The 27093-nt window shown below is 41.2% G+C and overlaps 1 protein-coding gene across 3 annotated transcripts in view; it reads left to right on the forward strand.

Moving 5' to 3' along the window:
* Positions 1-27093, forward strand: part of LOC104138483 (netrin receptor DCC) — a 608580-nt gene that overhangs the window by 515142 nt on the left and 66345 nt on the right. The window contains exons 16-19 of one of the 3 annotated variants that reach the window (XM_009666101.2): positions 13465-13560; positions 18248-18486; positions 22189-22327; positions 25642-25749. In XM_009666101.2, the coding sequence (XP_009664396.2) occupies positions 13465-13560; positions 18248-18486; positions 22189-22327; positions 25642-25749 (582 nt within the window). The remainder of the gene's footprint in view (positions 1-13464; positions 13561-18247; positions 18487-22188; positions 22328-25641; positions 25750-27093) is intronic. The other 2 variants (XM_068925912.1, XM_068925913.1) reach the window with 2 other exon arrangements.

Consider the following 27093-nt stretch of genomic DNA (forward strand, 5'->3'; position numbering starts at 1 on the left):
ACAGATTGCTGCCTCTTGGCTCCACAGCTCTCCTTTATCTTTTTAGACCTAGACTGTGGAGAGGTCGCTCTGTTTCTGCTGAGTTCAGTCTATGATGTATGTAGCTGAAAAACTGGGCGTTTCCAGCTTCCCGAGAATGAAATTCACTGCAGTGCTTCTTTTTATTTTTCCTTTGTATGCTCTTTTGAAGTACACTGCAAACCTATTTATCATTTGGACTTTAGAGCAGTTGGTACTTTCATTAAAGAGCAATCACATTTGTCTGGCATCAGCTTCGTTTCCAAAATCCTGACTGACTCTCATTTGCAGTGACCGTCCCGTACAGATGCCAAAACCTAATAATCTAGGTCCAGATCAGGCGTTGCTTTAGTTTTATAAGCATGTTCTGTGGTCCTAAGAGAAATGGTGGTTCAGAGCTCCCCCGAATAAAGAAAGTGCTGTGCCTTGTTGAGCAGGATGTGACCCCCCCCCCGACACTGTACATGTGCATATACGTGCATGTACCCTGATCATCTTCCTGGGAACTTATTTTTTCTCTGCTTTCAGAGCTGCGCAAGACACAAAACAACTTCCTGGCCATCTTTCCAAAGATCTTATGGTCAAGAGAAAGAGATTGGAAAGCGGGATGTGCATGGAAGTAGGAAACTGATCTCCCCCTCTAGCATCATTATTCCCCCAAATAAACGACTTGCCCCCGATTACCCTCTCCTCATCGGCGTAGGTTCACTGGCCTTGCTCCCTGTTGGGTGTTTGCAATGTGGTTGCCCTGGAAATGCGTGCCCTGGTGCTCCCCGTGGTGGGACAGCTCCTGCCTCGGGTGTGCCGTTGGGTTGTAGTAGCCGTTCCTCCTCATTAGCAAGGCAGTGCTGTCCTTCCTTACGTTGGCATTTGGACAGGATTTGTTCCTCCTTCCCGAACTTGTTTGTGCGGCCGCAGGTCATCGTTGGCCACCCGTACGCGCATCCATACAAGTGTTAATGGTTGGATACGCCAATGCTGTAAATGTCTGGGAAAACTGTAATTTGCTATTCTTTCTATTGCTATGCTGATTTCTATGCAGACAGTAAAAGAAATCAATCCCACTATTTTAAGGAATAGGAAACTGGGGTTCAGTGAGAACAAGAATTAAACTCTGCTCCATTCGTGTCAGTGGGACATTTTTGTCACCGCTCCAATATGGCTAAGATCTAACCCAAAATGACTTCCTAGCATCATAAAGCAAAGTTGTGGCACAATCGGAAACCAATCCCAGTCTGTGCTTTTAGCTCAAGAACATTTATCGTTACTGCAGTCAGGTTCCAGAGAAGGTAGTAAATTCCCTTAAACGTTTTGAGCAGCAGGCAGATGCCATACCTGATAAATGTATTTCAAGAGTAATCACGGTATGTTGGTATTTACTAGTATAACCTTTGTAATAAGGCAGAACTAATGATGAACCGTCTGACCTGCCCTCAAGAGTGTGGGTTTATTTTACCTAAGTTCATATGTTTTTAACTGAGTCACCTGAGTTTCAGCCTTATCAGCCAACATTACTTCTCTCGTTAACCAAGCAGGAAAAGATAACACCAAGGGATAGTTCAGCCCATCTAACGTTTACATCTTTCAGTGGTTTTTTTCTTCCTGTTGACCACAGTGGATGTCCATAATCCTAATCTAGACATGTTACGCATTGTTGTGCCTCAAAATTCACCATTCTAGTGCTATTTATGAAATTCCAAACATCTTCTCACCTTCAGTCTGCTACTACTGGTCTACTGCAACTCTTCGGAAATCTCATTAGCTACTTCATGCCACCTTTATATTTCTAACTGCTTTGAAAACTCTGCTTGGATGGCTTGGAAGCAATGGGAGACTTAATGGCTTAATTCCTCCCCTCTCGACAGTGGAAATATCACACCTGTGTGGCATACTTCATGCAGCAACTTTGCATCACATTTAAGGTAGTTTCTTGATTGCTCTTTACAACCAAGACTTTCTTAGTAACTGAATCAGCCTGTACCTGCTGCTGGTACAGCAGTTCTCTGAGCAGTACTTTGAAGCTACTGAATAAATCACTCCAAAAACATGAAGGAAAAACTCACTCTTGCGTAACAATGATTGAGAACTTTATTCTGTGTGATGATCGTCTTGAATACAACTATATAGTGGTAACGCTTGTATACCACAATGAATTAAATAGGGCGATTTTCTCATGATTGAGTGGTCATATTGCCTGGGAGATAGTCTCTTCCGGCACAGAATAGTATAAGAATGTACAGAGACTTCAGCTTTGTCAGTGAAGAATTTGTTGTATTTTCTTTCTGCAGTGTATGAAAGATATTTGATGTCAGTCTCATAAATTTCAGGAGCAAGCATCCACTGCTCTCATTCAACCTTTTCTATGACAGAGAAATCAGTGCTTGACTGATTCACAAATGAATAATTTTATCAAGGAGACCTGTTTCCAGTGTGCCACTTCTGTCTGTCTCTCTGTCTGTCTGTCTGTCTGTCTGTCTGTCTCTCTCTCTTTTTTTTTTTTTTTTTAACTTTTTTCATTCTTTGCCTGTGATTATAAATGGCAAGGTTATTGGCTGATTAATGGTTGTTTTAAAAATATTGGAAATTTCGTGGGTGCCGAGTCTGATCTTTTGCACATAAGAAGTAACAATTTCTGTACTGATCCAACTCAAAAGGCCTTAAGCGTAGTAGTGAACTGACTGGGCTCATGTCCGTTGAGCTTTGTATTAAAGCTTACTCATGAAACAGAAGTTGAAAAGAAAAGAAAAGAAGCATGCCTGGGAGATTTCCATTTACCGGTTCTGCAGATGTGAAACCCAAAATACCTGAAACAACATGCCAGCTGTAATAATTTGCGTAAAACTCTCCATAAGTCATAAAGCTGTATTCTTAAGTCATATATTGGAAAAATGAAACACAATGACTTTATTATAATATACTCCAGTATGTTAACAACATTTTGGAATGTTTTAACGTCTTACAGGAGTGATGGAAAGAGGTAGGAGACTGAAAGGGACTACTGAGGTCTGGGGGGACGATTGCTAGCCCTGGCCCTGCATGGCCTTCCCCTCTCAGAGGGAAGAGGCCGTTTTCTTCTGGTTTCAGGAATTTCATCAGCTTGAGGAAGGGGCCGCTGCGCGCTAGGGCTGGCGCGAGGGTCTTCCCTGCCGGCAGCAGTGAGCGGTTTGGCTGCCTCACCCCGCGGCGGAGGCAGGAACCGGGGTTAGATAAGACGATATCAAGGTAAAAAACCAGCGAGGGAAGGAGGAACCATGAGAAAGGCCCAAATAAATGATAGGAAGCCGTTTCAGTGCATCGGCAGCCAAACTGCTGACAAGAGTTTTGCAGACGTCCCGACAGAAAAGGGTTTAAAAAGCATTCAAATAGCAGCGGTGGGATAATTGTGCAGCTGATGACAGGGTGTCCACCACGTGCAAGGATGCAAGAGATGCGCGGATTTGCACCTGCGTCGGTCTGCATCACCAGAACCGAAGTCTGGCCAGTTTAACTGATCGGAGCTGGTGATTCTTCTGGCGTAATACTTTTGTCTGTAAAACGCCCTGAAGTCTGTCCATGCGAATAAGTACATAAAAAATGGTTTTTTTATAGGTATTAAAAGTATTTAAAGTCTAGACATGATAGGAGAATTGCACTAAATTTCAGAATTTCACAGAAATGTGAACTTCATTCTTTGGAGTACATCCTTCCCTTCACCCTTCTGCATGTGAGGAAAGAACAAGGCATAGTTTATAAAGATTTTTTTTAAGCACAGTTGTCTTTATGTGACCTAAGAACAAGCTACATTGCTCTCATGGGTGTGTAGGAATTCATATGCACCCACTTGAGAGATTTTGATGGGGAGCGCACGCCTTGAAATATTGTTCTCATGTCTCTTTTTAACTCGGAGCCTTTGATCCTGCTGGTCCAGCAATGAAAGTGAAGTGCCTAATATGCAGCAAAATCTGGCAAAGACTTTTAAAAGTTCCTCAGTATCCCCCCATGAAGCCTGAAGTTATGCCCATCTGGAAATTTGGAGCTCCAAAGTGAAAATCTAATGGATGTGAGCAATTTCTGCTTAATTAGTAGGTTGCAGAACTAGAGCTAACATATAAATAGTAAGAACTTACTGAAAAGCGCAGATGGTTTTTTTGTAATGTAGTTTCATATTTCTCTTGACTTACATCTCACTGCACTTCTCACTCTGTTAAGACTGTGATTACATACACCCGGACTTCGGTTGTTTAAGCAGCTGCCTGATGAGATGACTGTCCCTGGGGGCTTGCAGCCCGCACGAGAAGGAAAGAGAAGGGACAAAGATGGATCGGACCAAAGCCCACCCCGTCCGGGCGGTTTTCCCTCCCTCAGTTAAATCAGGTGCTGAAAGTAAAACCGTCACATTTCTTTGGTCTGTTGCGTTAATCTTTTCTGATATGTGAGGAGAAAAATGAAAGACGATTTGGGGATTTCTGAGATTTGATTAGCACCTTCCCGGTGTGTCGTCCCGTTTTCCCTGTTGTTACGCTAGTTGGAAACCACCTTCCCTTGATGGAGACAGCAAATGCAGGGGAGATGGCTGAAATCTGCCTCCCAGCTCTGTCCTAGGGCTCGGGGGTAGGAAACAGGCTTTCCTGCTTGCCCACTTCCCGCACAGGGTGCTGGAGTCGGTCACACGACCCTCCAGGACCTTCTCCTGGGCTTTGCTAGTCCGTTTGGCCCGAGTGCTGGAGGCCCTGTAAGGCAGAGCTCGATAGTTTCGTCCTCACCGACCTTGTGCCAATGTTGCTGGTGAGATGATGTGCTGCATTCTGGGTAGCGCAAATGCTCACGAGTCCCTGCGCTCTTCAGAGAGTAAAACTTAAAAAAAAAAAAAAAAATCAATTACAGGTGACAAGAAATGAAGGTAAAGCTCTTAGATCTGAATTTATATTTTAACAAGCGTCCCAGTACGAACGCAAAGGATCCCATCAAATACACCTTCCTCTTAAGTGCAGATCAGATTAAATTTGACCCTTGCGCATGGATGAGGCAAAAAAAGTATTTTGGTTTATTGCAAAGGGAGAGGGAGGGAAAGAAGGTTCTTCGTTTTCTGTAATCTTTGCAGATGACAGTTGTGGATTATAACAAAGACATGAAAGGGAACAAAAAAGCTTTTTAATGTAGCTTGGGTTTTTTTCTCCCTTTTGCATTTTTATTGCAAACTGGAGCAGTGAAAATCAAACAAAAGTATGTTAAATTTTATGCATCTCGCTGTTTCCCTCATAGATCAAATTAAGGCACAACACTATCGGGTAAAGGCACTTCAAGACTCCGAGGACTGTTCATTTTCTTACTTTCCTTTGAAAACTAACTGTCATTTGAAGAATGCTGCCATTTCTCCAAATATTTCATGCACTGATTTTCTTTCATTTGTCTCTAATGTTCTTTTGCTTACGGAATACAGAGAAGTCACTCCTGAGCGAAGGGTCAGTTTGACATCCGGCCGCTCTTTGCGTTATGACTAGATCTTGCATAACTCCCCCAGATCGGATGCTCTGTGCATTTTAACAGCGTCCTCATGTTAATCCTCCACGTACAAATGAATTTTAGCCAGCCTATGTATGCATGCGTTGCAGTCCACTCTTACATTTTGCTGTCTGTGCCTGACTTTACGCCATTTTATTTCGTCATTTTAGCTCCCCATTTGTAAAAGTAGTTAAAGAGCCTTCCTTGACAAAATTTTTAGGCTCTACTGTCAACAAATGTGACAGAAGAGCTGAATTTTGTTCTTTGCTGGTAACGAATAGCATGCCTGAGCGTGATGCTTAATCCCAGGTTATAGTAGTACAAATAGCCAAGAATAACTAATCTTTTTTGAGTCATTCATCAATAGAAAAAAAAGAAGCTTGTTACAAAGCTTTATTTCCGGGGAAAAGAAGAGATCTAGCACTATGTCCTGCCTTCTCAGGTGTTAGTGAGGCCAAGGAGATCAAAGCGGTTAAATGAGCTCACAAATCAGTTCACATTTGCATAGATGGGAGACTTATTTTTGCAAAGCAAAACACAACTTTCGCTCATGGTGTGACTTTCATTGTTATTTTTTGCGTGCGTGCGCCGGAGGGAATCTTGCTCAAACTCTAGTTAACCCTGCTAGCACATTAATGGCATTTACTCTCATGTCAGCATGCGTCTGGGGTGATGGCGCTTCATTTTTTATTGATTTGTCCATGCGTCTTACACTTCATTGTCTCCTGCGCTACTTTACTTTCCCTGATTTTGGCTGCATTTGTAACATCAATAGCGAATGTACGTGGTACGCCGAGGGATTTGTCGTCGTCGTTTAGCTTGCTCAGCGGCACCGAGTGCACTGAGCTTGCGATGCACCGTGGGAGCGGTAAAGGTTCACGTCTCCGCAGGGGACAAGGCCGATTTCTAAGCATGCTCAAATTAGGGTCGTTGCTTAAAACGTCCCCCCTCCCCGTGCCCTTTGCGGTAACGCACCCAGGGCATAGCTCGCAGAGGCGGCAAGCGGGCGTCGTGGATGATGAGACGGCATCTTAAAAACAACTGTAAACGTAGACTCGCTGTTCATCTCCTGAACGGCCTTAAAATAAAAGCACTTAACAGGCTCTCGTTATAAATTGTCTTGGCTCCGTTGAACGCTTTCCCTGGCGTTTGAGAAGTAAAATGTTTCCAGCGTCAGCCTGAGGATCTGCAAATATATAGGCACCCCCCAAAACAGGAGGCGTTGGCAGCCTTTGCCCGCTGGCAAGGCGCTGCGGCTCCGCGGGCGAGCGCGCGGCTCGTGCTGGGGATGGCTCGTGGCTTCTTCCAACACAGCTTCTGCTAGCAGTCAGACCAGACTCGACGCCGAGATTGCACTAAAAATTACAGGTTAGATTTCATTCTTTTGAAATGTAGATGTGGAGGACCCCCCCCTCCACCCCTCGTCCTTTGCATCTCTGTGAAGCAGGTTGCCAAAACCGCTGTCCACAGGGGCCATATAGATTAACTTCAGGGGATGTTTTAAGCGTGTGTGAGTTTTAACATATTTTTATTATTTGTGTTACAGTAGTGCCCAGAGGTCCGGATGAGATCAGGGCTGAATTGTCTAGTTAACACAGGAACATATTGTAAGTCACTACTTCAAAGAACCCACAGGTAAAAGGCTAAAGGAAAAGAAAGAAAATATTAATGCCGTAGGGACTGAAGAACACAGAAAGATGGTGGCTTGTCCATCATTTCCCAAGAAGTGCCTGACATATCGCAAATGTGAATACAAATTTCCACTGCTCTGCTCGGTATCTCACTCACAAAGCAATTTTTTTTTTCCCGAAGGGCATGCAGAAATAATGCAGACGTAACGTTCAGACCATAACTACCCCAGACCAAAAGGCTCCAATTTTGATATAGTCAACAATCAGCTAAACAGAAGCAACTGATTTTCAGGAGATACTGGTACTCCTGATACTTAAAATACATGTCATTCAGCTGAATTTATTTGAACATCGGATGGAACCTTTTGGCATGGAAAAAAAAGTGCCAAATTCCCGAAACTGAGAATGCAAATAGTTAGCTCAATTGTTTACAAGCATTCCCAGTCAGTTACATCTCATGCTTTCCGTTCACAGAAGAGATACTTAAGCCCATCCTTTGTAAGCATGGAGAATGCACACTTGAACTTTGCAGCACTTGGCAAGTTTAACTTAATTGAACAACGTTCTTCTTTCTTATTATGCATTGCTCAGTTTACCTAAAGACGAAAATATATGCAATTTCTGTTGTATTAGGGAAAGGATAATTCCTGGCAGTTGTCTTGTTTTGCTGAAAGCACTACATGAGCTCTTTATTACCAATTTCTGTCATTCTGATAGTAAATCCTTTCAAGCAAATTCCCAAATTATCTGATACACTCTATGAAATGAAATTACGAAGATGATCTACTTACCGCCACTGAAATGCAGCCATTGCTGAGGTAGAAAGTGCCTAGAAGAAATAAAATACAACTGCTTTTGTCTAGCTGACAGTGGAATGTTTTATAGTTCAATTTACTAATATCATTAAAGTCTGCTAATATGATTGAAACATTGTTTAAAAAAAAAAAGGTCGATATCATTTCCTTACGTTATCTAATGGCCATTAGGTGTGCTAGAGCCTGGTGGCTATTTTTAAAATCAGAGTCACGGCACCTTTTTGGGGTGATGGTGTACAGCCCGTTGCCTAAGGTTGTTTCTGCACAGAGGAGGCCAAATCATTCCCTGGGCGTCCCGACCCTGGCCAAGACACAGCTATAGCTCTGATGTTATACGTGACCCAGCATGTGCCTGGCTATCTGACTAGCTCTGACACTAGAGCTCGCAAAGCACCAATTTATTCAGTAGCCTGTTAAATCCATGCTGGTTTCTCCAAGGTCTGATCCAGGTGTCCTCCCTTGTGAAGAGGTTCCTCCTGAATTTGCAGAGAAGTCCTGTGGATTCCCTTAGAGCTGCCTGAGCCAGCAAGACCTTTAGCGGCAGTTCTGCCTTGTGGTACTCCTAGCTGAAAACTTTGTTGGACACTGTTTTGGGCTCCTTAGTGCGTATAGGCAGGCCTTCATTTTCCTGGAAACGTTCATGTAGTCCCAGTAGTCTGGGCAGCCCTAGCCCTAGCTATAAAGCTCCATTTCAGGTCTAAACTACAGGAAAACTACCCTACTTGTGACCATGACGTTCAAGTCCCTTAATCTCTTCATTTCCCCGGATTCGATAACCCTTGGCTGTGGGGGTTTATACTTCAGTTTAACATTCGTGCTATTGATAGATTACCTCTTCCTGTCAATAAGCTGGTGTTACCAGGTCTAGCAACTGATACTGGTGTTATTGATTACTGGGTATGATGTTTTCCCAGACCCAGACAGGAGTAAATTAGGCTGTTCTTTGGTAGCTGGCTTTGACTTGGATTTAGACTCCTTTTCTGCCCTTTAGAGGGCTGTGTAGAGGCTTTAGAAAGGAGCCATATTTCTCCTGAAGAAGCTCCTCTGCTTGCAGCTAAATCCTCCATTTGTGTTTTCCACTCCTTGCATCACTAATAAAGGGGTGTCGATGTGATTTTGGTGAAGCGTGATAGCAATAGAGAGGAGCAGAAGGATCCCGTGCGAGTGCGATGGCTTACAATTTCCCCGTCAGCTTCTCACCAAAGACGGTCTCCTGCCTCATCCTATGTGTGTTAGGAGGCATCAACATCGACTAATTCAGGTGGAATGGATCCCACGAAGCCATCTGGTCCAAGCTCTCCTTTGGAGCAAGGCCTACGTCGATGTTAGCTCTGGTTGCTCAGGGTCATACGCACTTGACTGCTGAACATCTTTGAAAATGGGTATTTCGCAACCTCACTGGGCCCCTGCTCCAACGTTTGACAACCTTCCTGATGAATTTTCTTCTTTTCTTAAACTAATAACTAATGTGAATTTCCCTCGCTACAGCCTGTGGCTTGTCATTTGTCTGCGGGATTTTGTCAGACCCCATCTGTTTTGACAAGATATCTTTGTTTCCACTTCGTCTGTGGAGAGGCCACAGCTGTTTCTTATAATGGAGATCTCACTGCTCTCTCTACCCTCCCAAGGGTAGATTGCTGTAGCAAGTTCTCCATAAGCCTTCAGTTAAACCAGATTTTTAATGGAAAAGGAGCAGAAGATGGCAGCTTTCTTCTGAAGCGAGCTCTGGCAGCGTGAGTGTGCTATTGTACTGTAGTCAGAAATTCTTGCTGATGCTCAGTCAGGGTAAAAGCAATCAGGTCTAAACCACTTGCTGCTTCCCTTCACGCCTCACTGTCCACTGGGATCAGTAAAGGCTCCTAAAAGTGCTAGGCGAAGATGCTTGAACTTATAGCTGACCTTCATTGTTATTTTATTGTTTAGATTACATTAAAAGGGCTTCCAATGGTTTTTAATTACAGGATACCAGTGACGTTATTTATGACAGGGAGCAGCCTTAAGGTAGTTCTGTGCGGTCATGGTAGGTGAGCAAGGTTTTCACAAAGATCAAGAAACTCCATCTCAGCTTCAGAGGTCGCCAGGTGTTGCTCGGGGGCGCTCTGCAGGTCCCTCCTGTTTGGCAATCATTAACATGGGACGTGAGAGGAGGGCTTGAGGACAAACTTTGACTTCTGACACAAAGGAGCCAAACTGGAAGGTCAGCTGAGAGCACTGACATCTTTATGCCACTGCTGTTTAAGGCCAGGGGTTTTCCTTGGGTTGGAGTTCACGTCTAGTTGTCAAGCATTTATTTTATATTTACAGTTTAAAAAGAAAACTAAATTATATATGAAAACTCAGTACTTGTCAAAAGGCCACACATAATGGCCATAGAGAGGTCCCAGTTTTACCCTTCTCTTAAAGGAGAAAATAACTGTGATATCTTGAATGAGTTGCTATTTGTTGATTATTTTTCTTCCAGTGGCAACATCTGTCACTACAAGAAGTTAATTTTGTTCATGCTTAGTTTGGGCTTCTTTCACTTCTTTTTTTTTAAATTGAACTGCACAGCACATCTTTATTTCCAGAAGATGCTCCATACCAATATCGACATGGTGGATTCTGGGCTGGTGCTCTGATTCTGAGAACTGAGTTCTTTGGTTTCCTCAAAGCCCTAAAGAGATTTCTTTTACTAGAAAACAAAAAAAGTGTATAATGCTCTTCTGCTCCTGCTCCAGAATAGCAAACGCAAGTTATAATACCGTGGTTATACTGTTGCTTTCCTCACTGTGATGAAAAGTAGTTTATGGAGAAAAATTCAGAGTTAACCTCTGAATTCTTCTAACTGTACTGTGACTAACTTTTTTAAAAGTCTCTGTCTCTTCCTTGCTTCTTCTCCGTGTTTCTGCCAGGAAGGTTAACATCCCTTGTTCCATTAGCCACTGCCGTTATTCGGAGGTTTACACTTAAAAGCTTTCCTCATTTGAACTCCCACTCCAGGGAGTGGCATTTTTCCAAAGAGAGCGCTGCAATGGCCCCAGAAGTATTATTAATAAATAATACAGTTCAAAAAGCAACTATTTGCCATATGATATTATTATTGCTTTTTCACTTTTTCATTGCATTAGGCTAAATCCAACTCTAATACTATGTTCAAATGCTGTACTACAGCAAATTGCCTTTTTTCCTCTTATCTAAAAGGAGACTAATGCAATTATTTATTGCTCCAGTTAGCAGCAACTCAAATTAATCACCTGATTTTTTCATGTTTTTAGCAGAAAGCTACAGATTGCATCCTCATCCAAATCTTAGCATTTTGCAAACGTAATCTTACCCAACCTAGTTATAAACATTAATCAAATGTTCGTCTGTTTGATTTATAATATCTGGTGGACTATGTATTGTGCTGTATGGGCAGTTGTAATGAAGGATGTGTTGACAATATCATCTCCATTTTTGAATTTTCTGTGCAGCTATCACATTTTTTCCAACTAATTTATCAATTTCTGTGAGTACATTTTTCATGAGCAAATTAGTAGTAAGTCACTCGTTTTGCTTATTAATTATTGGGAATTCCCGATGTATTTTGACTAGACATAAAAGTCCAGATGTCTCTATTCTTGCTATAATCAGTGGAGAGATATACCTCAGTTAGAGGCTGATTCATCTTACCTTTCTTAAAAGCCTATCTTAGCCTGTGATGAACTGTCCTTCAGAGGTGCCTGTCTCCCCGGTCGCTGTAGGGACAGCGACTAAGCCGTGTGCCTGACACAGACAGCTAAAAAGAGAGAAGAATTCCACTGTCCGTCTCCATATGTGCTCTCTAAATGTCGTCACTTAAAGTTCACTGCTTCCATCCATTAGTGTAAGAATAACAAATGCATAGCAACATGCTGAGGCACAGTTATTTTAAAATGTTACTGAAAATTTAGGGAAAAATAAGATGCAAAATTTGCCCCTCTGTAATACCAGTCAACCAACAAATACTTGATAAGTCTCAGAGTCCTAAAGCTTCATCTTTCGGTACCCTTCCCTAATTTTACCAGGCCCTACACTGGAGAATGGTCTGTGTTAACCCCTTGCATAACTCCATCACAGGCATCTTTCAACATGAATAACTAGGCACAACAGCTGGGAGGTCAATCGAAGAAAGAAGCTATAGTAGGGATGGAGGCAAGCCAGGCTTGTGCATATGAATTTCTTTTTCTTATGCAGAAACTACAGGATCTGACATTATTAAATGCTCAGCTAAATAATGACTTCATAGCTCAATAAATAAATCTTAATGTGGAATCTGGAGTCACAACACTTAAATTAGAAATTAAAAGTAGTATGCTAATAGATAGTGGAAATCATATGAAAATATATACTACATCTCTATGAATACAAAATAATTTCCCCATGACTAATGATATTACAATGAATACCAGCTGAATTAATAGCTATACAATATTTAGTGTAGGGAGTTATTAATGCAGCAGTCATTCATTTGGCAATTTCTAAAGTTTAGCTCTTTTGGGATATAAGCACAGAAGTTACCTGAATATTAAACAAATATATCTCCATTTCTACTGGACATAAAATTAAGTACAAAATATGTGGGTGGGAAGGATATTAGTAACAACATACAGCAAGTACTTAAAGATTATTTGTTCATTTCAGACTCACTGTAATAATATTAATCATGCTGAGCTCTTTTGGCATTAATGTAGATGCAGTACGTAAATCTGCTGCAGGTCTTTTGCAGTGTCGCGTTGTTAAGCGCCTCCCCACCTACAAACATTTCTTTTCTTCACCAAAGCACTGCGAGAAGGCAGTTCTCGCGTTTGCCACGTGTATGAGCGGCCAACATATGCAGCTGCAAGTTTCTTCTATGCAAACAAAATTAACCTCTCCACTGGAAAAAATAAAATGCTCAGGAAAATGGTTTGTCTTGTTTTCCTTGGAAAACAGTGGCAAAAAGCAATACGCAAGTGATCTGCTCATTTTAGTCCGGTTCCATCGGAGGATCTATTTCGAACAGGCTTGCGGTAAGCTAGGAGGTGCAAATTACCAAAGCGTGTCTGGGTGCCCCAAAGCATGTCTAGGTGCCCCAAAGCTAGCTCTTGTAGCTTGGTTTACTGTCATCTGCATCCTTCACATTGACAGCGTAGCCTGAGTCGGTCTTCGTCAGTACCCCGGCGAGCCCGTTAGAGAAGTGCTCAGTATTAGTAAGGCAGAAGGGGGTAAAACGGCCCTTACCAACGCTGGGCGCGGGGGCACGAGCTAGGACTGGTCGCGCAGAGAATCAGTCCCGGCTCTCTTACGCAGAGAAGACTGAGATAGCACCAAAAGATGGAGGTAAGTCAAGATCCTGGAAAGGAGACAAAAAATGAGGGAGAGCTGTTGTGCTAGTCATTTGTTTTGCACAGGTGTTTGCTTAACTTTATTTATTTTTTCCTTTTTTTTTTCTCCCCAGGAAAACGCTTACCCGTTGCTGCATCCCACATCCGACTTTAACAACGTGTGCTTTGTTTTGCCTTGTTTGTTTTCTCCCGCAGAGCCGAGTTCCCATTACGTAATTTCCTTAAAGGCCTTTAACAACGCAGGCGAGGGAGTGCCCCTGTATGAAAGCGCGACCACCAGGTCCATGACAGGTGAGCTGGAGATGCCCGTCCGTATTCCGTCCCACGTCTCTTAACGTTAACCTTACAGACGGACACATCAGGCAAAACGTTTTGGCCAAGGCAATGGAAAAAAAGAGCTGTGCAACCCCCAAGTCCCTGCTAGAATAAATCTGGGTCATTTTCCACTATATTATAACTGAACAGATAGAATGAATTAATTACCCTTTCCAGAAGTTTGCTCGATGTTTGGGTTTTTTTTTTTTTTTTCCCAGCAGCTGTGAAATCATGGGATGCTCACAAATGCTTGCTCGTTGGGGCGGTTTGGCTTGGGAGAAGCATGACTCCCAGACAATTTAAATATCCAGAGATCAGGTTAGAATAGCGGCTATTAAAGTGAGTTACACCCGGATGTAATTATTTTCTGTGTCTTTTATTTTTAAAATATTTTAAATTACAACGAAGTAGTTAAACTACCACCATACACATTAAAGAAGCACTCAGGTAAGATTAAGGAACAGATTGATAAGAATTACCTGGCAGGAGAAGGCTTACAGGAGAGTTTAGCCAATGCTAACTGAGAAGGGTGCTTTTAGGCAGCAGGTTTCCACAAATGCCTTGTTGGGACAGCAGCAAAGTTATAAATTTAGAATTAGTGTTGTACAGCAGTGTCTTCTGGACTGCCTCGTTGTTCTGCTGTAATCACTGGTTGAGTCGATGGGACTGATGAGGGACTAAAAGTGCAGAACTGAGAAAAAAATGTGTTTTTTCCTCTGGAGTGATACCATCATTTGGTGAAGTTTTTTTCTTGTGTTTCACCCAGTGTGTTCAGAGCTTCCTGAAAAGGGGAGCTGTGTCACTGAGAGCAAAAGGAATCGCTGACCGTCTGACTTGGGTGGATCATGAGGAATAAATACACCAAATGGCAGTTCAGTGGCTCTGAAAGGGAAAAAACCCATCTTTTCTCCATATATTTTTGTGAAGTATTCCCATAAGAAATCTTGGAAAGTCAGAAGAAGGAAAAAAGAGATTAATTACACAATCAAGGGCAACTGTGACAAATGTATCATAGGTGTCCGGGAGCTACTGCCTTCAAAATTGCTAATTTTACTTCTTGTCTAGAGACTACAGAGGTCGTTCTTGCTGAGCATGCCAACAACATCTATGTGTTAACAAATCTTTTTCCAGTGAGTTTTCCTCCGGATCCATAGGGGTTTTTACAAGCCTTTTGTCCCTTGTTTGATTATGTTTAAATACTACCTGGCCTGCCTGTGGGATTTGATTTTATGTGCCTATATAAAGGAAATGATATCCAGGTGTGGAAAAGGTAATCGGGGCTCGGGCTTGGCTTTGGGGAAGCGTGCGCAGGAGCTGCACCTGGGCGCTTCTCTTGCTTTGCCAAGAGCAGGTCTCACGAGGAGAAGCACCACCTCATCGCTGCCCCTCGGCAGTCCGCCGCCGGGGGCAGGCGTGCAAGAGCGTTCAGCAAGCGCTTCCCGCGACGTGGGGAAACCGCTGTGACCGCGTGCTCCAAGCAGCTGCCGAGCTGCCCTGCCCCAGGCACGGAGCAACGGCGTATTCCTGTGTCCCTTTAGCATTTTGCATAGACGTATTTTGGTACTTGGTTGAGTGTAAATATTGTGTGAGCTGAAGTTGTGTAACATGCAATACCAGCAAAACAAATTTTCTAAAGAGAGCCAAAAAATATTTTTCGTCGAGAGATTGCAGCTTCCAAACAACAGCTGTCCCTGCATAAACACTGGCAAATGAAACTTCTTTGGAAAATGGAGGAAGTATTTAGGGACCTATTTTCAGACACCAGTGGATTATAGACATTTCACTCTTTCCCAGTTCAGTGATGACATGCTTCAGAAACTGAATTATCTTGATTGATTCAGTCTAACCATTTATTTTGCTAAACCTAGCCTCTTTTCATAATCTCCCGTGCCAGCCTTCAGTTTTCAATATGGGAACAACTGGAGAACAGAGCTGCAGTATTTGCTAAAACGCGAGCTTTAGCTCCGTTCACGTTAACTTCCATCATTAGTTACGTGAGCAAACGCAGAAACAAGAATTACTCACGTTCCCAACTTTACAGGCAGTTCTGGAAAATTTCAGTTCAGAACAAGAAACTGGGAACTTTCAATCTTGTAGAAGACTGATTCACCGGCAGTAGGCAACAAATGATCCAGCTGCCCATCCCTCGCCATGCGGAGCGGTGGTTTGGTTTCCTGAGCACCAGGACAAGCACCAGATTGCTTCGTTTTCTTCAGCATTCATATTCACGTAAAGAAGCTTCTGGTGAAAGAAGCAACAAAAGAAATTGGTTGAACTAATGGCTTATTGTACATTGTAAACATCCTTGTCTCCTCTGTTTTCCACTCTGGAGGCTGTGGCCTCCTGAAGTTCTAAATAATGAATTACAAAATCAAAACAGAAGTGATCAAAGAGTGTCAGAAGTTTGAAGTGCACATGGAGCAAACAAACTGTAGCAACTGTCAGTGAGGAAATTAGCAGAATCATTTTTGCTTTGATTATTTGCTTAGCACATTATTTTAGGGGAAACAAAAACTTTTGGTGTACTTTTGCTGTATTTTACGCATTGCTGTTGGAAATTGTATTTAGAAAAATCACAGCAGGTAAATAATGAGTCAGTAAGTGTAATTTTAAAAGATAGGACTGAGATTGTCCATAGATGCTTAAACCTTGGCTAAGGACAGAAGTATCTAGACTGAACAGAAAAAATCTGTGGTTGCTATGTGAATTCCAGCACAATTCAGACACAATGTGAAGACATTGTAATTTATACAATAGCCACTGTCATTTTCATTTAGAAGGAATAACTGCAATACAAGGAGTGATGGTGCTGTAGCTGCCACTGCCCATCCTAGCCCGGTGATTAGAGTAGACACGTAGAGGCTGGGGCGTATGAACACCCCCTTTCTGAGAAGACTCATATTGCTGTCTCTTATGTCGGAAGTAAATGCCTTAAGCACTGGTCTACAGACTCTTTGGGGGTAAGAAAAGAAGGGGGTTCTTCATTCTTCTGAAGCAGAGCCACAGAAAAGCCACGAGCGTGAAAGTCATTAGGGCCAAACAGCGTGTAGATCGGAAGATTAACTCTATAAACGAGCGGTTTGGCTACTTGGCAAAGAGAGGTGAGAGATGAGATTTTGTTTTAATTATTTTGATTTTTCTATCCCGTGACTCTGGATTAGAGCTAAACAGTCTAGGTCATTCTCTGCTCCCAGAAGGTCCCTCCTGTTCGTCATCCTGTGTGACCCATAACTTTGTTACTCTTAGTTGGAGAGTCACTCTTTTGCAGCAGGAGAGTTGGAGGGTTCCCTTGCCCAGGCTGCTCTGTCAGCAGAGCACCTGTTGCAGGACTGGTGCGTTTAGGTCTTCTCAAAAGGTCTCAAACCTTCTGAGAAAGGTCTCAACTCTAGAGAAAGTCTCAAGCCAAGGTCTCCATTCCTGAATATGTCCTCGAGTCACTAGCCTACTGAAAGACAGACACCTTCACATACTTGTAAAGAGAGTGAGCCCTGCTTATGGAGGGGGGCGTGTTGTCAAGGAGGTGAAGTCCAGATAATCTGGTCTTCAAGTGAACTGAACCAGCTGGTTGTGGTTACGCCTAGCCTAACCTTCAAGTACTTAGCTAAACTGGCTGGTGTTGGAACAGTCTGCCAAAGCCATGTGCTGAGTCTGGTTCTTCTCTCGTGCCACCCTAACTCAGAGTAACTGCAGGTACAAAGAAATGGAAGGAGAAGAGTTATCATGGAGTTATCATGCCAGCCTTAGTTAACTGCATGCGTCAGCACACAACTCAGAACTGAACGCATGGAAATGAAATGAAACGTTTGCAACTGCTTCTGTAATAAAACCCACCAGAATTTGCCCCATCTGTTATACTAACATCGCATAGTACGGCATTGTGCCATGTGCGTGGACCGTGTAGTATTGCGTTCAATCTCTTGCTCTCCGAAGGCTATCTGATCACGGATACATGACAGAAGGACAGTGCTTATTCCTCAAGGAGAAAACCTACTTGAAGATGAGAAAGATACTCCACACATCTATACCTGGATACATACATTTATCATGATGACGCTATTAAATCAAGAATTGCAAGATGTTCATTTTAATATTGAAATTTTTATGTTCTGTTTTGCCTAACAAATGTTTAGGCAGATGCAGGGAATGTTCCTCTGAAGAGCCTAAAACAACAAAGGAGGCTGCAGAGAAAGAAAAAAGTATAGGTAACTCCTACACACACGAGTGTGTGTCATGTCTATAAAATCAGACTTGAGGATGACGCACTCTCTACTTTGTAGGCGTTTCTAATAATGTGTCGTTCATGTGCTCTAATTATTTAAGAAATTGTACATCATTTTAAGGAGAAACTCTGCATTCTGATTTCATCTTGTGCGAAGAAAACAAAGCATACATGAAAGTATTTGGTCAAGTTTTGAAAAAGAGCACTTAGTGCTGGTTAGTTTTATTATAGTAATGTAACTGAAATGTTGTTGATATGTTTTCATTTTGCATTAATGCCTTTCTTTCTGTTCTTCTCATGTTCTTCCTCCTCATTAATGCCATGCATTTAACCCATTGTGATGTGTGCCCCTTGGTGGCTGTTTTGTGTTTTGTTTTCTTTTTTTTCTGTTTAACTACCTATTCATTTATTTTGGAATGCTCATTTGGTGATGTATGAACCCAGACCCCATTGATCCATTAGAAGTTGATTTTTATCCTTTGCTTGATGATTTCCCTACCTCAGTCCCAGATATCTCCACCCCCATGCTCCCACCAGTAGGTGTCCAGGCTGTTGCACTTACCCATGATGCAGTGAGGGTCATCTGGGCAGACAACTCTGTCCCGAAGAACCAAAAGACTACTGAGGTTCGCTTTTACACTGTCCGATGGAGAACCAGCTATTCTACAAGTGCTAAATACAAGGTGAAATTTTAACATGTTATGAGTTGATGAGCTATTTGATGTGTTCCTCTTTTATTTGCAAAGACTCTAAACCGACTTTTAGGAACTTCCCTCAGCCAAAATTCCTGTTTCAGTCAGGAGGAGACTAGCCTGCCTATCTACTACCTGGTACAGCCCTGTGTATTTGTTTGTTTGGTTTGATGAAAATGCCATATTTTAATTCCACATGCCAGTTGTTGAAAGTTTTGAGCTTTAATCTTTACCAATTAGATTTAAATTAGATAGTCACAGGTGTGATAGCACAGCAGTGTAGCATGTATAGGAAGGCATAGCAATTTCAATACTACTACACCATATGGAAATTTGACCCATATTAAATAATCCCCTACAGCAAAAATTAAGGTTAGTTTATCAGAAAACTTCTGAATCTGAAAGTCTGTGACAGCAGCAGGGGTATACTACTTTCTATATGTGCATTTTTTTCAATTCCTAATGTTAATAAAAGCAGTGTTAAACCAGGTTTGGTACAGCAAAGAGCTATGGTGAGACAGGGAGTGGAAAGGAACAAGCATGGAGTTTAGACTTTTTTTGTTCACTTGTTTTTGAAAAATAAGCTATCTTTCTGCACGCTATTGTCAGCTTTTATATTGCGTCTCATATAATATCCTCCTGGCCCACAGTGAGCATGTCCTTCCTGCCATGCCCTGTCATAAGAGTTGTCTTCTCTTGCCTGCTGGATTATATTGATCCATACTCAGTTGTTTGCTATGGATATATTTTTATACTGCAAGTGGATTCCCCATTTTTGACTGATTTCTATTCTAACATCAAGCTCATACAACTGCTTTTTATTAGGGCTGTAGAACAGGCCGTGCTCTCTACAGCGCTGTGGCTCCTTAGATTCAAGCCTGCTTTACATGTCTAAATATAAGCTGGCCTTTCTAAAACCCAGAAGATGGCTATTTGCCTCTTCCAGGTTCAAAATACTTTTACATACCTGCCTTGCAAACTCTAATTCCTAGTTCTCAGCTAATTTTTGGAAGATGCGAGGATGAAAAGGTGGTGTTGCCTTCAATCCCTTTTCCCAATGCAATTTTCCAGCTTGTCACCCATGCACGTCTCCTGCCAGCACGGGGGCTCGCTGGCACTCAGCGCGGTGCTTGCATTGGCCGTATGCCGCCGTAACTATTGATTTCCGTTGCATTACTCCTGATTTGCATTTATGTTAACTGAAAGGAGACTCAGGTCAGCTGTCTTTTTGCTGCAGGTGCTGACCTACCGTATAGATTTTAAATAATTGTTCGTCCTTCCAAGGAAAAAGTGTTCTTGCCTCAGTCTTACACCTGTTACCATACTTCTCGTAGCCTCAGATCCTGAAGTGATGAACAGCAATATTAGACTTCTTAATAACCATAATTTTGTGTACTCGTGCAGCATGTACCTGGGATTTGTTAACAGTTGTAATAAATTCTCCTGTAATTGAGGATTACAGAACAACGCAGTGTGATGTTTGGAATACCAGAGCTTGATCTGACTCTTATTCAGAGACGGATCTCCAGAGGGCTTTGGATCAGGCTTCTATAGCCCTTGTATATACGTTTGTGTTGAATCTCCAATTCTTTTCAGATTTTTCCCATTAAAGTTTACCATGACTTCAAAAATGTATATCAAATCTAATATAATGAAGGTTTTAGCCTTTCCCATTGAAGTAAAAAAAAATTATAAATTTAACTTTGCCCTGTCAACTTTACTTTGTAAAAACTGGCCCAAACAGGCATAGCGCGGCTTTATTAAAGGTACTTGTTACAGTATATATCCCCTTCATCGCCACGTGATATTAACTTCAAGGATGTTTGAGACTATTGAAATGCTAATATTTAGTATAGAGCAAAGAATTCAAAGAAAAACACTCAGCTGGAGATAAATAACTTTCTTTTTACAAAAGAGGAACTAGTGTCTTTATGTTCCGCTAAAGACTATTTTGTCCAGGAGTAGACTCAACCTCCACTGTTTTTTTCTGTGAATTTTTCCTGATCGTGTGTAATACCTGAGCACTTTCATAGTGATGATTATCAAATTTAGTTACCCTTAATCGTGCTGAACAGTATTTTATGCCACAGATCATTTCATTTCTTCCAAAATCTACTCTAAGGAGAAAATTGTTATTCATTATTTTGAAATCTGGCTTTTAGTTGAAGAATAATTCCTGTAAATGCTAACAGGTAGATTTTTCCGTCATTGTCCTGGCTGAGTAGTTTATGAATACTTAGGTTATAAGTACTGTCTTTGCTTCAGTAAGACTTTTTATGAAGAAAGGCACTGTGTTGGAGTCGTAGCACAAATAAGTTGCAAAACTGCTCATTTCCAAGGACTAGGAGCTTTAGCTGAGTGTGAAGATGATAAAATCTAGTAGTGCATTAAGCCTTCCTGTTAAGTAGTATGCAAAATATCTGTCAGAACACTCGTGATAAAGCAGCATACCATGCAGACATACGTTGTATATTCATTAAAGTGTCTCAAAAGCAAATTTCTCGCACTTCTCTATGACAATTATTACTTTATTCTGTAGTGCCTTAGAAGGTGGATGTACCATTTTTAATAAGGGTTCATTAGTTTATTTTGACTCATTTGATTTGATGATTACTATCAGAACGGCAGTGCTGATGAATACCAGCAAGGTGCCTGGTTCCAAACTTCTTTCAAAGTGGGAACATCGACTCGGTCTTCTGATGGAAAGTCATTTATATGTTGTATGAGAATATCCAATATGCTCTTCCCTTCTATAGTGTGAGTCCTTATTCAGTAAACTTTAGGTCAGTAAGTCCAGCAATATTTAAAACTGTGGAGCACCTTTAACTGACTTTACTGCAGGTGACACTGGGGGATTGGACACGAGGCTCTGAAGCTTGGAAAGCGCGGCATTGCTTTCATTCAGTTGTCAACAGTTTGTCCCATAATTTTCTTCTCGCTTGTCTCCTTTGATACTAGTGCAGTTTTTCTCAAACTGTTCCTTACTACGGGCTGAGGTGAAAAGCTAAATCAGCTAAATACAAATGAACAACTTAATATTCATATCAAACTCGAGATGTTTCACTGTTCATAACAAATTGTGGTGAGGCAAATCAATAATATGTTTCAAGTATAATATACAAAAAATTATATTTAACCGAGCAAAAGTGTTTTCTGAATGCAAAAATACATCTTTATCCATGTGTCCTGGGACATATTTTAATCTTTCATAAATATGTGTTAACCCCAGGAGCTGGAAAGCCTTGGTCAAGACTGTTAATAGAGGCTCCGCTGAGCCTCTGCTAAGAATCAGTAGATGTTAAAAACATTTTGTATTTGAGAAAGAACCCATCAAAGAGGCTGAAAATGAATGTTTAAGTTATGGAATTTTTTCTTTTTTTTTCCTCAAGTGGGCACAGATGAAGGCCATGGTGTTAGCTTTCAATTTGCATTTGAAAAAAAAAAAAAAACGCGTCGCAAATTACTTTGTCTGGGGAAAGAGAAAGAGAAAGCATCACAGTAATTTATTTAACTGCCTGAATTATAGGCACCAAGTTTAGTATCATATTTATGGTACTAAAAATAGTTCCATTAAGGTACGCGGTGGCGATAGACCTGTTCTGCTTGAAAAAGGCATTCTTTGGGACTGCATTTTGCTTAATTACAAGCAAAAAGAGTGACTCTAAAGATGTTTTTCCCTGCTTCTCTTTGCAGTCGGCGGATACGACAGCTTTGAGTCACACCGTGATAGGCCTTAAGCCAAACACCATGTACGAGTTCTCCGTCATGGTGACCAAAGGTCGGCGGTCGAGCACGTGGAGCATGACCGCACACGCCACAACCTATGAAGCAGGTGCGTGGAGACTTGCTGATTTTATTGTTGTTATTATTAATTGCATACATTAGTGTGTAAATCAGTAAAAAGGAACTGTCAGGTTTTGAAACTCGGGGAATACTTTGCCCCATAAATACCGTATACGACTTTTGATGTTAAAGATTTAAAACAGTTTGCAGTTTTCAAAGAAACCGAAGATCAGGTGAGAACAAGAAGAAGAAAGTCAAGTGAGCAGTCTTTTCAGCCTGTACATTATTTAATGCAAAGACACAATTATCTACTCTGTAGAACATGTTAACTTGTATAAAAGCCCTTCTGACTGATCGGGTAAGGCATCTTTCCTGTGCTTAGTGCCTTCATACATCTATATTTAATTTCCAGCAAACAGCCGTTATTAATATTAACAATATACTTACAATAAATAAATACGCTTTAAAGATTTTATATAGCTGCGATTCTCAAGTGTTCCTGTGGTATTTTTCAAGTTGAAAGCTATTACCTGAAAGCTGCTTCGCATTCTGAAGAAGCCTAAATGCAATTTTGATAACAGACACCAGATGCACATTACATGTAACACTGATTCAGTGGGATAAAAATATTTGAAAAGGGCTGGAGACGATGAGACGATGCTTTCCAAAACTTTTTTTTTTCTTTCTCTCTTATACACCTACAAAATAACGGCAGTAGGGAAATAACATGCCTGGGCTTTACTTTTAGTTACTCTGTAGGCATGAATGGTACCCCGAGCACAGAATTCCCTGGGCTGTCTTTGAGAAAGGCTAGTGTTCTCCATTAAATTTACTGTACATTTAGGATACGCTATTGAGGCCCTTTTGTGAAAGCGCAGAGTAGATTGAAGTAACTCCGCTGAACTGCCAGACCTCAGCAGCAGAGAGCAGCAGCCCTTAACAGGGAGAAGATCAGGAAGTCTTTGCTTGCTCTGTCTAATTCTAGCTGTGCTCCACAACCCTGGCTGCCTGCCTTTTTATTCCTTTCGGTAGCCGCATCCCATGCTTCCAGCCTCTCCTCTTACAATTGAGGCTGTATACTGCAAAACCAGTAGATTTTCCACAATCTTTGTGATTTCCTATGTATCATGATATATTCCCTTGTAGCTACCAAATAAAGTCTGCTGGTAAATATATATTCTTTTTTTCATGAGAACCACAGTACACGCCAGTTAATTAACTCAGGGAGTATATGTGTCCTTAGCTTTTTTCATGCAATTGCAATGCAATTATCTGAGCTTGATGGAGCAGCTCTGTTAATTAAGGGCATCCTGCATTGCTGATCTTTATTGCCTATTTTGTACCCATTCTGCATGCTGAATTTCCAGTAACGTTATTTAAAAATGTTCATATCAACATCAATGTAGAACTCACTAGAGGTTGCTACCATGGGCCAGGGAGAATTGTTACGGCCATAATTCAAAAGCAGCTCTCAGAGCTAAGTCCCTTTCTCTGATCTGCCTGCACAAGTCTTACTGATATGAGAGGTGTTAATGAGTGCTAAGGGAAACAGCTAAAGCTTGGATTTTTCTCATGGTATCTTATGTTCACAATCTGCTGCAAGCAGAGCTCAACTTCAGCCATTCAACAGGACTCATGAGGCAATCAGCAGAATGGAAAGCCTATGTTACAGGAGGAGACTTAACCAACTTTAGTAGTTTAGCCTCACAAAAGTCAAAAAACTAGTAAGGGAAAGGATTAGCGCGTGAAAACATGTCAAGAGATCAAGTATCAGAGAAAGAAAAGCAGTGTGTAAGGTAAAGATGCTGTTTGTGTATGAATAGATGGATGCACTTAGGTAGAAATACAATCATATACGTGATACTGGAGAATACTGGAGAATAGACTTAGTAAAAGTAAAGAGAAGGAAAATTTTACTTTTAAAATCAAGCTTGATTAGTTTATGAAAGGGAAATCACTGGCAGTTCCCTGAAATAGCAAGCAGTCCAAGATGTTTCTTCCAGCTGGGGTGGAAGCTGAGGAGCCTTTAAAGGCAGCACAACCCTCTGGAGGCCTCTGGCGTAACACAAACTTCCCTAGCGCTGGGGATCATGTCCTGCTGTGCATTACCCAGGCTCAAGAGGCTTCTCGAAGGGCTACGGATTTTGTTTTGGGGCCTGCCTGCTTCCAGCTACTAAAGATCCATTCAGCTAAGAAACTCAAGATGACAGGGCTGAAGCTAGACATTGAGAGTCCCAGTGGTGCTGGCTCTGGACGTACAAGACCAAACATGCTGTCCCAGCACATACTGTCAACAATCTACCATGGCCAAAAAGCCATGAAGAGCTGCCCCAAAGAGCATCAGCTGGTGAGCCATCACGTCCTTAGTAATATACCATTGGTAGGAAGAACATTCGTTTTCCTTGTATGTATGTCTTGGTTGCTTGGGGATTCCCCTTCTGAAAAGTTCAAGTCTCCACCTCTGGAGGGTGTGTGTTTGCTTTAGATTGGGCTGGTTTAGCTCAGCATAACCCAACTGATTTTAAAAGCAATACTTCATAGAATGGCTTTGGAGCAGTTCTTCAGAGGTTCAGAAAAGTTATCGGGTAGGACACGGATGACGTGATGCTCGTACGCTGTGTTCTCCGTGCTGTTATGTTATGTATACACTCTAAGTTATCAGCGGCCTGTGTCAAACCAAATAAATGAACAGTGAGCCCAGCGCCAATATAATACTCCTCACTTACATTTTTTTTAAATAATTGCCAGTTTTTCTTTTCTCCTTCACAATCTTAGGAAATTGTCTTAAAATATCTGAGACACTGTGTAAGACCTCGTGGCCAGCATATCATATAGCAGGGTGCAAAGTAGACACTCAGTCTAAGTCACACATTGACTCAGAAATCCAGCCTTCTGTCTTTATAGAGTGAATAATACAAAAGCTAAGAAGTTGTTATCAAGTCCAAAATGTCCAAAGTTGAGCATGTATTTAATAAACGTACACAATTGCATGTGGTTTTGTATGGGTAGGTACCTAAAGATGTTCTTAATAGAGAGTCCACAATATTATTACTGTTTTTAAATGTATTGGGCTCTTAAAGTGTATTAGATATACTTGGAGACCTCAGGGATAGTTTAGATATAAGGACCAACATTAGCTATAGGAGGAGAAGTGCTATTCACCAAATCCTTATGTATCTACACTTAGTATGATTTTGTAGAAATCATGCATTACATATTTGAAACGCCTCTAAGGATCCCTGCATTTGAAAGGATCTAAGAAAGCGGTAAATGCGTACTGCATAGTCCATTTTTGTTACAGTATATAAGGAATTCAAGGGAAAGTGAATAACTTCTTTTTCCAATTATTTTCATTCTTTTCAGCTCCAACCTCTGCACCCAAGGATTTGACAGTCATTACACGGGAGGGGAAGCCCCGAGCTGTCATTGTCAGCTGGCAGCCACCGTTAGAAGCCAATGGAAAAATTACTGGTAAACATTTACATTATTCTCTATCCACCTTTTTATTTTACTGTTCTCATCATTCATTCCTTATTTTCCTGGAAACATCTCTGTTTGTTTTCAGAATGCTATTTGATCTGACGTTATTTTATTTTTTCTAACTTTTATCAGCCGATTTGATCTAGGAGTTAGGTGAGTTAGAGATACTGCAAGATTTAAAACTCAGTGGATATAAAGTTTTTATTTTTAAATACTAAGAATACTAATATAAGTTAAAAATGCAGCATTTTAAGCAAAGGTTTTGTGGTATGTGCTGCTCAATGGTAATTAGAAATGACTAATAAGTAGTTTGTTTGGCAATAATGCACTGTGTAATATACATAATGATAGGTTGCTTGGTACTGCACATAATGGTAGGATTTATTGGTAGATACTTAGCTATACAATAACAATTTAAAGCAATGATGATCAGAAAAGAAACTAATATTGACTGACAAGAACTGAACTTAATGGATGCTTCACAATGACAGATTTTATTTTCCAAAATATTGCATATAACCTTAGCATCTAATTAAGACATCCATTACAAGCCCATAATGTTAATTTAGTATGAAAAATATAGTCGAGTTCTATCTGAGATTTTGCATTTAAATGATCACTTTAGGCTTTAATAGGCATCTCCAAAGCATATAATTATTAGGAGAAATATTGTTCAACTTCAGAAATGTGCACATTATGGCCTCATTACTGCAAACAATTGGCTTAGACCTAAGTTCTACAACATATTTTTTTCATGTGGGAGAAAGCGTATATACGTCACCATTACTATTAATAATCCCAGCTACACGCTGCCGACGCATTGAGAAATATAAACGTAAGAGCAGAAGTGCCTCAAAACAATGTCCTGTGCGAGCAATTAGAAGTAAAAAACACTAGATCAGATTTTTGGCTGTTTTCTGATTTCCAAGATGTAAATGACTCGGTGGTGGCACCTTTACAGAGCTTTTCCATAGAAACAGCAGTCAGCCCGAGAGCCAGCTGGGTCCCCAGATGTCAGTGCACAAACTTCGTGGTTTTAGTACTTGCTTGAAGAACAACTCTCATAAGAATTTTTTACTGCATATGAGGTCAAATGTTTCTTAGACATATCAAGCAAGGAAAATAACCCCCTGTGGAGAGTAGAAATGTCTCAAACAAATCTTCATGCCTGCAAATGCTTGAGCAAGTGTGTTTGTTTTAATATATGACAATGACTGTCATATCTTTATTTATATTAATTCAGATGTTGTATATCACGGTCAGAGAAACTGCTTACCAACCCCAAACTACAGTTCTCTAGATAAAGCCCTATAATGCAAAACATGCAAAAAGAAA

This window comes from Struthio camelus, chromosome W (genome assembly GCF_040807025.1).
Source record: "Struthio camelus isolate bStrCam1 chromosome W, bStrCam1.hap1, whole genome shotgun sequence".
NCBI classification, from domain to species: domain Eukaryota; kingdom Metazoa; phylum Chordata; class Aves; order Struthioniformes; family Struthionidae; genus Struthio; species Struthio camelus.